At 46.3% G+C, this 12,285-nt stretch overlaps 1 protein-coding gene across 2 annotated transcripts in view; it reads left to right on the top strand.

Annotated features, from left to right (window-relative positions):
• LOC137351354 (calcium/calmodulin-dependent protein kinase type IV-like) overlaps positions 1-12,285 on the top strand; it is a 146,192-nt gene that overhangs the window by 54,510 nt on the left and 79,397 nt on the right. For both annotated transcript variants that reach the window (XM_068015798.1, XM_068015799.1), the window contains one exon: positions 9,396-9,474. In XM_068015798.1, coding sequence (XP_067871899.1) covers positions 9,396-9,474 — 79 coding nt within the window. The remainder of the gene's footprint in view (positions 1-9,395; positions 9,475-12,285) is intronic.

Here is a 12,285-nt window from a genome sequence, read left to right on the forward strand (position 1 = left end):
AAAAACCACATAAAGATTGGCATAGAGATTCGGCCGCGCAGCTCCAGTTTGTTGGGTGCTAAACGGCCTCCTGCGGCTCCAATATGGTATACAGGAAGCAGACACTCATCACAAGTAAGAACTATTCTGCCTGCCATAGTTGTAAAGGCCAAAAACTGCTGTGCAATGACCACGTCTGAAACATATACGAATAATGAATCGGTGCTGCTGCCATTACAGTGGCCCAATCTTCAATCCCATTTCAATGGCGAGCTGCCTGTTACTGTCTGCAGCTAGCCGGCCTGATGGTAACTGGGCCCAAGGCCCAATATAGGTTACACCTCGCCATTTAGGCACAGAGATAATTCCTTGCACCTTCTCCCCTACATGCCTAGAAATGAGCACACCCAAATTCTGAGACAATTGTGTTTGACAAGACCCAAATTATTCTTTAATACTAATGCAGCGGTGTACAAACTGTGATCCTCGGGCCATGTGTGAGCTCACCTCTGGCAACCGGTCCCTTAAATCCCAGGAAACTCAGTCCTATTTATGCTTACAGTAGCCAATTTTCTACTCTCGGCACCTGATAGGTACAACACACATGAGGTACATGGCACCTGTGGAGAGGAAGTTGCACACATAGGGCTGAAATTAGTGAGCCTGCCGCGGGTCCCGGCGGCGGACCCGGAAATGGCCGTCGTTCCCACTAATCATGAGGGCGGCTGCCTCGCTGCGATCATGCGGCGGCTGGCCATATTACATAATGGAGGCATGAGGCCCGTCCAATCACGTAGCAGGATGCGAGGCACCGAATACAGCATCAGATGACTCCGGAGCAGGTGCTGGCACCATATATAAAGGCCTGCCTGCCCTGCTTGCATTGCTTCCTTGCACTTGTTTGCTGCTAGCTCATCAAAACTGAGACCCATGTTGCAATGTTGCAGTGATTCTTGACCCTCCACTCCACCACTGAGGTGGACCCCCCAGCATGGCAGAGGCAAGACACATGGTGGTTCCACAGTTTAGCAATGCCTCCCTCAAGATTCTCCTCCAGGCTGCAAGGGAAAGGCTTTTCCCCAGCGATGGCAAGAAGAGGTCCTCCCACCTGTCCAAGCAAGCCTGGATGGAGATCGCTGAGGAGGTCAGCTGCCGTGGGGTCACCCCCTGGAACTGGGTACAGTGTCGCAAGAGGGTAAACGACCTCCTGCATTCTGCCAAGGTGAGTCCTCCACACCTCTTTTTTAGTGATTGCAAGTTGCTATGCAGGAGGAAGCAGCACATGGGGAGGGAGGACCGACAACGGCGATGGCAGAGGGGGTCAGACATCACCTCATCCTGACATATGTATGGCTGCATCTCGGCCACAGGCCACCTTCTTTCACAGATCACCCCCATTAACTCCCCTGAGAGCGGCTGGGAGCATGAACTATACGTGATACCCCAGTAGGAGACGAGGGGCTGACACTAGCAGAACTGTCATGTAGATCTCTCTGCGAAGTATGACTAACTCCCTCTTTCCACTTGCAGGACAAGAGGGCCCATAACAGGAGGGAGACCACCTGGACTGGCAGAGGCATCCTAGATCGCCATAGCAGAGGAGGAGGCACTAGAATTTACAGGGACCCAGGATGGTTGCTCCATATCAGATGGAGACACAGGGGTCTCCACGCAGGAGAGTGAGGATTGCCTTCCATCAACATACATTTCACTTCTGGAGACCCACATCACGTACGGTTGGCATAACGAGATTGTGCAGCTTAACCCACACATTGTTTGTGTTCTGTCATGCAGCTTGGTATCCACAGGTGACTCAACCAGAAGCGGGACATCTGTCCACCTCTGAGGAGGAGCAACATTCAGAGGATACACCATCCCATGACTCTCCTGCACCTTCCACCAGCGCAGATACTTTCACCTCAGTGGGTTTCTGTTCAGCTGTAGAATCAGGGTCACAACCTGGTGAGAGCACCGCACAGGTGCCCGAGCAGCAAGCTGAGGCTGAGACAGCTGAGGCCACTGATAAACATAGGACTGTAGGTGGCAGGCCTATGCTGATGATGAGCCTCTGGTGTCGGCAGCACAGGGCATGTTGGAGCTGCAAAAGAGGCAAGGCAACATCTGCCAGAGATGCTAGAGGTAATAAGCAACCATGAGCAAACGATGGGGCAATCCATTCATGCCATGAATGCTGCCATGTCTTAGGCATGTGAGCACATGGCTTCTTCCATCGAGAGGTTTGCGATGTTAGTGTCTAATAAGTTCTATTAATGGATATTAAATACCTAGAATTTGAAGGTAATAGGGTGAACAGGTGTTGAGTGTTGATTAGTTAATTGTATTCAGATGTATATATAAAGAAGAGCCAGTGAGCAGTGGCTGGGTGTTGTTAGGAGTGGAGAAGTAAGCTCTGTGGCAAGCAATAAACAGTCTCCACCAAAGCATCCTAGTCTCAGTGTCTCCTTCACAAACAGGCTTGGAAATTTCTCTGACACGTAACCCTAATGGAGAGCCAGATCCCACAAATGTGCAGAACTGTACATCATCGCCTTGGCCGTAAGCTCAACACAGCAATGACAAGGTGAGAGATGGAGAAGGCGCCTGGAGTCTTCGCCAGCTCCTTGTTCTACCCTGGCGATCAGGGACATTCAACTGAGCCTTGAAAGGGCAGAGGAGAGGTTGACTTCCACAGCTGCGGGCTCCCCTCAGGGCGCTCTGAGTGTGGTGTTATGACCAGGTGAGAAAGGGGTCTAGGGTTCTCGCTCAGCCTTCACCTAGTCTTACCGTAATTTTAAACACACCATGTTTTTAGCTTCCCCTTGGTGAACCCTTGTTCACCGCTTTCCAATTATAAGGCAAAGAAACCAGCACAAACAGGTTTACTTAGGTTTAAAGAAGAAAGGTTGAAATTTATTAAACTTAAAGTCTTACTTGGTTAACTCCTACAGATACCCGACGCGCCCACGCTAGCATGAGATAGAGACAGAACAGAGCAGAAGAAATAAAGTGGAAAAGTTTGAGTCAATCTCTGAAGAGGGTTTTTGTTACGGATCTTCGAGCTCACTGTAGAGTCCTTGATTGTAGGTGGATCTTGCTTTTCATTGGGGCCCAATATTCTTAAACCTTGTTCGCTGTAGGAGACTTTTCTCGCTTGGGGTTCATGTGCCCTCAGTGGATTTGGAGTTCCGTGAGAAAGAGATGGGAGCGGACAGACAGGAGGCTGTGGCGAGCCAGCCAGGAGAGGTCTTTTCAGTCCAGGAGCAAACAGACACTCTGAGTTCAAACTGTTTGTACAATTCAGAAAAAAACAGGTTGCCAAGCAGGCTAGTCATGTGACCAGCTGGTCTGACCATGGCTGTTTGTGGATTCTGAGCACAGTTGCAGCTGCTGTGATGCCTGAGGAGAATCCTGCACCATTGCAGGAAACCCTCAGGTAGCTGGGGTCCTCCAGGCCTCAGGCAGCCAGAGGATGGCTGCCGAAGTCGTCACAGGCCAAGGGGCAGCCTAATCAGCAGCCTGCCTCCAGCCCAGCTGCTAACGATAGGTTCATACCTCGTAGAAACACTTATAAACATAAAAAGACACCTAGACAAACTTGGGGGTTCATGGTGTTTGAAATTTGACATGTTCTGCATCATATAAAGTTCTTTTGTTCAAGACATTAACCTTCATTGTTTAAAATCAATTATTCTATCATGCCTTAATTTTGAGCTGCTGACTTCACCCTTCCCCCCTTAGTGGAATGCCAATGTAGGCACAGCCCTCATTTGAATATGATGTCCCATGGTCAATAGCACGTGGTTCAGCTGGGCACTAGGCTTGGAACACAAATAGAAAGGAGGCCCACGGAGATAAAGCTTAATGTATCCCTGTACTGATGTCCGCATCTTCTTTCTGAATCTTTTTAACACCCCTTTTTTTAATTCCCTCTCATTTTCAATCTCTCTTTCTACACTACTCCAACTTCTCACTGTCTGCCTCTTAATATCTCTCTCTTCCTTCCTCCTCATTCTTTCTCTCTCTTTATTGCTTCCTCTGATTTTCACACTGAATTACACTGTGCTTGATCCAGGTCTATGGCCCGTTGTCATTTGTTCAAGATATCTCAACTGATATAAAGAATAACATGAATACAAAGATTGTAAAGATGAAATTTAGTTATGATATTTTGGAGAACTAGCTATTGGGATTAGCAGCTAATTGTTTATACTTGATGAGCCTTGTACAACAGTTGATTACACACTTCATCCATTGAGCTACTTCTTTCTTACTGCAGAGCAGCAAGACTCAATATTGTTTGGCAACAATCCATCCTTCTTCAGCTGTATATAATCAAAATTAATTTTATATGGGTACTGCCTATTAATAAATCCCCGAAAATCCAGAGCCTGATTCTGGTGTAACTGCAGCGGTTATTCCCACCCGAGCCTTGAGTTTGCGGCACAGTGGTGCAGTGGTTAGCACTGCAGCCTCACAGCTCCAGCGACCCAGGTTCAATTCTGGGTACTGCCTGTGTGGAGTTTGCAAGTTCTCCCTGTGTCTGCGTGGGTTTCCTCCGGGCGCTCCGGTTTCCTCCCACATGCCAAAGACTTGCAGGTTGATAGGTAAATTGGCCATTATAAATTGCCCCTAGTATAGGTAGGTGGTAGGGAAATATAGGGACAGGTGGGGATGTGGTAGGAATATGGGATTAGTGTAGGATTAGTATAAATGGGTGGTTGATGGTCAGCATAGACTCGGTGGGCCGAAGGGCCTGTTTCAGTGCTGTATCTCTAAACTAAACTAAACAACATCATTGGGAGGACACCTTATTTTCACGGACAGCCATCCATGCCACTTTCGACCCAAATCCAGCACTGCCATAGGGAGTAGGGAGTAGGGAGTGGGGGGGGTGGGGGGTGCTCGGTACCCGAGACCCCGTTCAACTTCCTCACAGCCTGCAATATAAGGAGGTCGATGCAAATGCAATTTCAAGGCACATGTCTTTAAATGGGTTTGAAATCTGTATCACTCTTTTTGATCATCAACCTCACACCTCAGTTACCCATGTTTAGACTGTGGTTTGAGAGGTCTTACAACCTGAGTTCTTAATTCGTTTTAGCTACACACACAGCAGTAAGTTCAACTGCAGGTGACTGCGTTTGATGAACCGTTCGATCGATATAAATTAAGTTGAATTGACCTTTATGAACTCACCATTACAGCACAGGTCATCTGTTATACTAAATTACATGGATAATCTAAACAAGATAGTTAGCTTTACAGCCTAGCAATTTCCTATGGCCTAGCAAATAATCCTAATGTGTTCTCACAACACATTACTCAGGTAAATACAGCTTCTGAAGTGCTTAAGTCTTTTTTGTGCTAGCACTATGATGCCAAACGTTCAGACATCATGGGCTGGATTTCTTCCTGCCCTTGGAGACAGGAATGGAGGTGGGGGTGGGGGGCACACAAAATGGCATGGGGTGGCGTCAGGTGGTATGCCCATGTTGTCATGCCCCCCATGCCACTTTATCCATGGCGGGGAGGTTGGAGGACAGTCCTCTCGCCCGAGGCCAATTGAGCCACTTGTGTGGCCAATTAAGGTCCACTTAACGGCAGCTTCCCCCATCCGCTCCCATTTAACGGGCGTTGGAGGGGGCTGCCACATGGAGACATTGCCAGGTGAGACCTGGTGACCTCCTAGCAGGCTTGCGGTGGTGGGGGCCCTCTACAGGCAATCCATAGCCCACGGAAGGCACCACCCCCCCCACCCAGTGGCAATGACCGCAAGACTTCTCTTCTGCCTTCAGCAAATCCCTCCACCCCCTTGCCAGGGGTTGCCTGACTGGTCCCAGCAACCCCAACCCCACAACTGCATTCCAGGTTCTCTTCCATCTTCACCACTGCAGTACTGGCAGTGGCCACTGCTCCTGGTAGTGCTGTTGTTACTGTTGAGCTGCTGGCCCTCCAATTGGAGGAAGGTGCTTGTCCCTTAAAGGGTAGACATCCCCGACGGCAGGCAGTTAATGCCTTTACATACCCAGAGCAGGATTTTACATTTTGGGTTGGGATCCTGACGTCGAGGTCAAATGCAGGTCCCGATCTCACAAAGTGTCAGGAACAGCCGCCCAACAATGATTTTGCCTTGATTGGCCAATTAGTGGCCAGAGGGCATGCTTGCTGTTCAATTAAGGACCACAGGAGGGCTCTCGAAGCTGGTGGGCCAATAGGAGGCCCTCCAGCATGGAAGGAGCAGCATTCTGCCGTAGCAGGTGAGGGAGAGAGAGGGCGCCTCCATCTTGAAGCGCCCGCTCAGCATCTTTAAAAAATCTGAAATAAAAAATGGACACACTTGCCAGGCCGCCATTGTGGAGGGGAAGCCCTTCCACAGTATGGCCTGCAGCCACAGCTGTAGCCAAGTAGGCAGGGTGGGCCTCAGAGTCTGACTGGTGTGCTGGCCTCCCTGGTCTGCCGCCAGGAGGCCGCCTCCAGGCAGCTGCTGTGCTCCCAACACCGCTGGGGTTCTGCAGGCTGACTGAAAAATTCCAGTAGGCCTCTGATAATTGGCCTTAATTGGCTTTTTTATTGGCCCTTAAATAGCTACCCGCAGCTTGCAGGCAGGTAGCCATTCAGCGTCCAATCCAGCCTCCAGGAAAATGGCTCAGGGGCATCATTATGCAGGCAAATGGGCATGCCACCCTGTGGCATTAAATTACGCACCTGCCCATCTCTGTTCCCTCCCCCATACTGGGGCGAAAATCCGGCCCCTAGTTTCTGTAACATGTGAACAGTTTCATAAATTGTAAAGACAACCGTTTAAACCTGAAAAGTGTCAATGGAAGCTTCACTCTCTTGTCTAAACTTTCATCTTCCTCACGTTCACATAGTATAGCACTTTATGAACCACTTCTAGAAAAAGTAAATTGTTATGATCAGGTGAGAAAGAGGTCTCGGGTTCCCTTTCAGCCTTCACCTGGTCTTACTGTAACAGGGTTTAATTTTGAACACACCATGTTTTCAGCTCCCCCTTGGTGAATCCTTTTTCACCACTTTCCAATTATAAGGCAAAGAAACCAGCGCAACAGGTTTTCTCAGGTTTAAAGAAGAAAAGTGAAATTTTATTAAACTTAAACTCTAATTTGATTAACGCCTACAGATACACAACGTGCCCACGCTAGCATGCACACGCGACACACGCATGCAGGTAGAGACAAAAAGAAAACAGAAGAAATAAAGTGGAAAGGTTTGAGACAATATCTGAGGAGGTTTATTGTGTTACGGTTCTTAGAGCTCACTGTAGTGTCCTTTATTGTAGGTAGATCTTGCTTTTCATTGGGGCCCAGTATTCTTCTTAAACCTTGTTTGCTGTAGGACACTTTTCTCTCTTGGGGTTCTTGTGGCTTCGGTGGATTTGGAGTTCCATGAGAAAGAGGTGGGAGCAGGCAGACAGGAGAGGCTGTGGCGAGCCAGCCAGCAGAGATCTTCTCAGTCCAGGAGCATTCTGCTTTTCTGCAAGCTCTCAGTTCAAAACTGTACAATTCAGAAAACCCCAGGTTGCCAAGCAGGCTAGTCATGTAACTAACTGGTCTGACCATGTCTTGGTTTTGTGTATTGTGTGTGTCAGGGAATGGTCCTTTGTCTACAAACACTGCCTGTTAATATGCAAAAATGTATTTCCAGCCAGGGGCCTGGCAACCCCTTCTCTTCTTCCCAGCAACAATTTGAAATTTAATGTCCATGTGGCAAAATTAATATGCCTCATTCTTGGCAGGTGTGGGCCTGCATGACAAAATAAATACATACATGTGGACCTAAATAGTCACATGGTGTTGAGTTTTCCAATTCAAAATAATGTAAAGTGGATAATGTTGTGTTAGGCCTTACTTCTTGAATCTTGTACTTAAACTGATTTGAACATTGTTTACTATTGTTAAGTATATAATTTGATTTTCCAGAATTTTCTAACACTTATTCAAGGCATAAAGTTAAAAGGTTAAATTAGCACTGCGCAATATTAGCAATGAACCTGTTAACACTATCAGGCAGACCCCCACCTGCATATGAGACATATTAATTTTGTCATATGAAAATTGATTTTAAACTGTTGCTGGAGTGAAGAAATTACTTGTTTGAAGATCACCAGGCACTGGGCTGGAAGGACATTTGCATACTAAGAGATGCTGCTTGTGAAGACAAAGGACTACTCCCTGCTCCAATTAACCCAAATGGATTTTGATCACCAGACATTGAAGGTGGAAGGAAATGCATTCCAGGCCCGGCTAAGATGATACAATCCACATAGCCAGGTTAAACCAGCTGGTCACATGACTAACTGGCTGGTCCAGGTTTTTTGAACTAGCCACAGGACAGTTTGAATTCAGAAGGTAGTGTGCAACTGAAGCTGAAACAAGTAAGTCTCTCATTTGGCTGGCTCTCTCTCTCTCGCTTTCTCCCAAGCCACCGGACCCATGGAAGACATGTAAACCTCAAAAGAGAAAAGACTCCTACATTGGAACAAGTTGAAGCGTGAACTGGGCTCCAACGAATTGCAAGATTTACCAGCAACCAAAGACTCCACATTGAACTTAAAGGACTGTAACTACCAGATATTGCCTCAAACTTTTCCCCTTTATTCCTTCTCCTTTTTCTGTCTCTATCTGCGTATGTGTTTATCGCGTATGCATGCTAGCGTAATCGCGTCGCATATTCATAGTCGTTAACCGGATTAGAGTTTAAGATGAATAAACTTCTACCTTTCTTGTTTAAATCTAAGGAAACCTGTTTGATTTCTTTGCCTTACAATTGGAGCAGTGAATAAGGATTCACTAAGGGGGAGCTAAAAACATAGTGTTTTAAAATTAAACCCTGTTATGGTTAAACCAGGCAAAGGCTGAGAGGGAACCCCTAGAGCCCTTCTCACCTGGTCATAACAAACTATTTGTATGAAATTCTTTTTAAAAGAGTTAAGACCTTCATTAAAATAGTAGACAAATGAATTTCACAAGACATATGAATGGTTATTTACTGAATATCACATAATGGAATTTCAATCCATTGGAAGGATTTCATGTAAAGAATGTTTTGGTACGGCAACATTGGAAAATAGTGTTTTTTAAATTTTAGCTCATAAATGGTTAACAAATAAGGATTTCCAGTGGAGAGGATTATTAGAGTATGGAATATATGACTGAATTGATTTCAGTTTTAAGGGAATGGGATGAAAATATTAGCTTTATTTTCCTTTTGTCTGTGGATCACAAAAGTGAAGAATGTTGGTCCTTGTCCCGTCAGATGAAAAGTGGATATGTATTTTATTCTCTAGGATTGCTAATAAACTTTGATCGAACAAAGAAAAAATGTTGCATGGCAATGAGGCTGCAGAATGATTCTTAGTGGTTTGGGATTATTTTCTTCTGGCTTTTCTCTCATAGGGGCGCCACATCTGTTGTGTACAGATGTCAAGAAAAGCGAACCCAGAAACAATACGCTGCAAAAGTTCTGCAGAAAACTGTAAGTGAAAGTTGTTAAGTTTTGAGTAGATTTAAACTGATACTATCATGGTTTTACTGTACTGAAGTGTCATCAACTGCAGACTTGTAGGTCTTGTGCCGTCGGTGGCATTCGCAAGCATAAGAGCCCCTAACTTTGGACAGCCACTACAGCACAGTGACTGCCTCCTGTGGCCTGCTAAAAATACTGAGTTGCTTCAGTACATAAACATGCTCGTATCACAAAGTAGAATAGTGTTATGATATGAGCACGTTGAAGCACAGACTATCTCAGCATCAGTTTCACAGAACTGCCCATGGCGGACACATGTGCAAATCAAGAATTCTTCAATTTTGGAGTCAGCCTGTATGAGACTGGAACCAGATGACAGTATGAAATTGAGAAACACATGGTTTGCTGTTTCCCCTGAAACAGGGACTAAAGATAAGAGTGATATTTGGCTTTACACTGCTTCAGATATTCAGGAACTTTTAGCCGTAGTTGCTGCTCCACTTATTTAGTCACGTGTAGTGAGTTTTGTTGGCTTATTAGAGCCGGATGCAGTTTTGTTCATTCATGTTCTTCCTTCTTGTCTTCCCTTCTCCAAGCATCAAAGTCAGTATAAGGCTACACAATTGAAAATGTACAGCATTTCCTTCTCAATCTTGTGAGACCAGCCCTCTTCTCATATTTACAATGAGCAGAGTATTGGGGAGTTGAAAAATGCGTGTGTCTTGCTTTTGTTGGAGCTTGTAATAGCTTCAATTTAGCTACCTTCAAATAACACTTTGCTCATAGGTCAAGGAGCTGTTGTGGGGTGGTGGAGGGGAAGAGAGGAACCAGGATAAATGTCCATTCGTAGAATATTGGATACGCAAAAAGAGTTACATTTGATGGGAGAAAGCTCTGATAATTTTGTACGCCCACAAGACTTGAAGTAATTATTGGCTTCCTCCACTGTATCTGCTATTTTATAAATATATATATTTTTATATACATTTATCAATACTTTTATTGTTAAAAAAAAAAATTTTCAGGACAGCCCTAAAGCACCTTGGCAAGTAAACAAAGCACTCAGAGAGTTAATTAGCTAGGTTCCCTTTGGGCATCGACCTACTTTGTCTATCTGAGGTCCGAATTTATACTACCTATATATTATTTTTTTAAATCTTGTATAGGGTGCACACTATCTTTCCTTTCCTTCAGGTTGTCATGATTTTTGATCACACTTTTTTGTCGTTATTTACCTTTTCAAATTGCTTCAGCAGTTCCCATTCAATTTTGCAATGTGAGCTGTCACAATGTAATTGCCAGCTCCAGCCACTAGGTGCCTCTGTGGAGTGGATTTCCAACTTTTCTCTTTCCCAACTATTACAATTATATATACTTTAAAAATTCTATATTCTATATTCATCAACTGATGGTGGGCAGTGCCACAGGCAATTTACTAATATAATAAAGTTATTTTCACTTAATGCCATTGTTTGTGGGGCTATGTAGTTCCCCTGTTCTGTTGTGAATTATTTCACTGCATATGGACAATCCCCACTGTCACTGAAATTGGTCATCTTAAGAACCGGGATTTTTCGGAGGCGATGGGACCTAGGGCCGCATTTTACAGGAAACAGCCAATTAAGGACGGTAGCCTGCCCTCTAGAGCTATCGGCCCAATCAGAAGTCCGGCAGCTCAGCAGCCTCAGCAGTGCAGGGAGCAGTGGCCACTGCTGGAGCTGCACCTGGAGGACGAGGGTCATTGATGGACTTGTGCCCTCAATGTAAGTTAAATGGAGTCTGGGGGCACCAGGGCCAGTCAGGCAGGCTCCAATGAGGGTTGGGGAGGAGGGTGGTGGAGGTTGCTAAGGGAAGGCGGTGCCGATGTCACGGGGCGGCCATTGCCACCAGGAGGCCAGTCCATGGGCCATAGAGTGCCTAAAAAGGAGGCCCCCCTCACTCCTGGAGCCCACTGGAAAGTCACCAGGGTTTACCTAGTGGTCTCCCCACACAGTGGAGGTTCTTCCCACTGCTGGTAAAATGCCAGTTGGGGTGGGAAGCCACTTAAGTGGCTCAATTGAGCTCCAGATGGGCAGGCCGTCTGCCACCTTTCCCACCGCTGGCAAAATAGCATGGCGGCGAAAGTAGTCGAGCACGTCACCTGAGGCCTTCCTACTGTATTTTGCCAGCCTTCCTCCGAGCCCATCTCCAAAGGACCTGTAAAACTCCGGCCAAGGATGTTGTTTACCAGAAAAATCCTGAGTGCTAGTGTTCCCATCTTAGAGATTTTAACCAATCTGAGACATTTTGGCAGGGTGTGTGTTGGTGACATGCAGATTACTGCAACAAAAAGACAACAACAACAACTTGTATTGTCTGGGCGGCATAGTGGCGCAGTGGTTAGCACCGTAGCCTCACAGCTCCAGTGACCCAGGTTCAATTCTGGGTACTGCCTGTGCGGAGTTTGCAAGTTCTCCCTGTGAACCATGTGGGTTTTCGCCGGGTGCTCTGGTTTCCTCCCACAGCCAAAGACTTGCAGGTTGATAGGTAAATTGGCCGTTATAAATTGCCCCTAGTATAGGTAGGTGGTAAGGGAAGGTGGGGATGTGGTAGGAATATGGGATTAGTGTAGGGTTAGTATAAAAGCCGCATGGAAGATGGCAGGATCCCCAAAGACACATTGTACAGCGAGCTCGCCACTGGTATCAGACCCACCGGCCGTCCATGTCTCCGCTATAAAGACGTCTGCAAACGCGACATGAAATCGTGTGACATTGATCACAAGTCGTGGGAGTCAGTTGCCAGCATTCGCCAGAGCTGGCGGGCAGCCATAAAGACAGG

Source organism: Heterodontus francisci, chromosome 36 (genome assembly GCF_036365525.1).
Source record: "Heterodontus francisci isolate sHetFra1 chromosome 36, sHetFra1.hap1, whole genome shotgun sequence".
NCBI classification, from domain to species: domain Eukaryota; kingdom Metazoa; phylum Chordata; class Chondrichthyes; order Heterodontiformes; family Heterodontidae; genus Heterodontus; species Heterodontus francisci.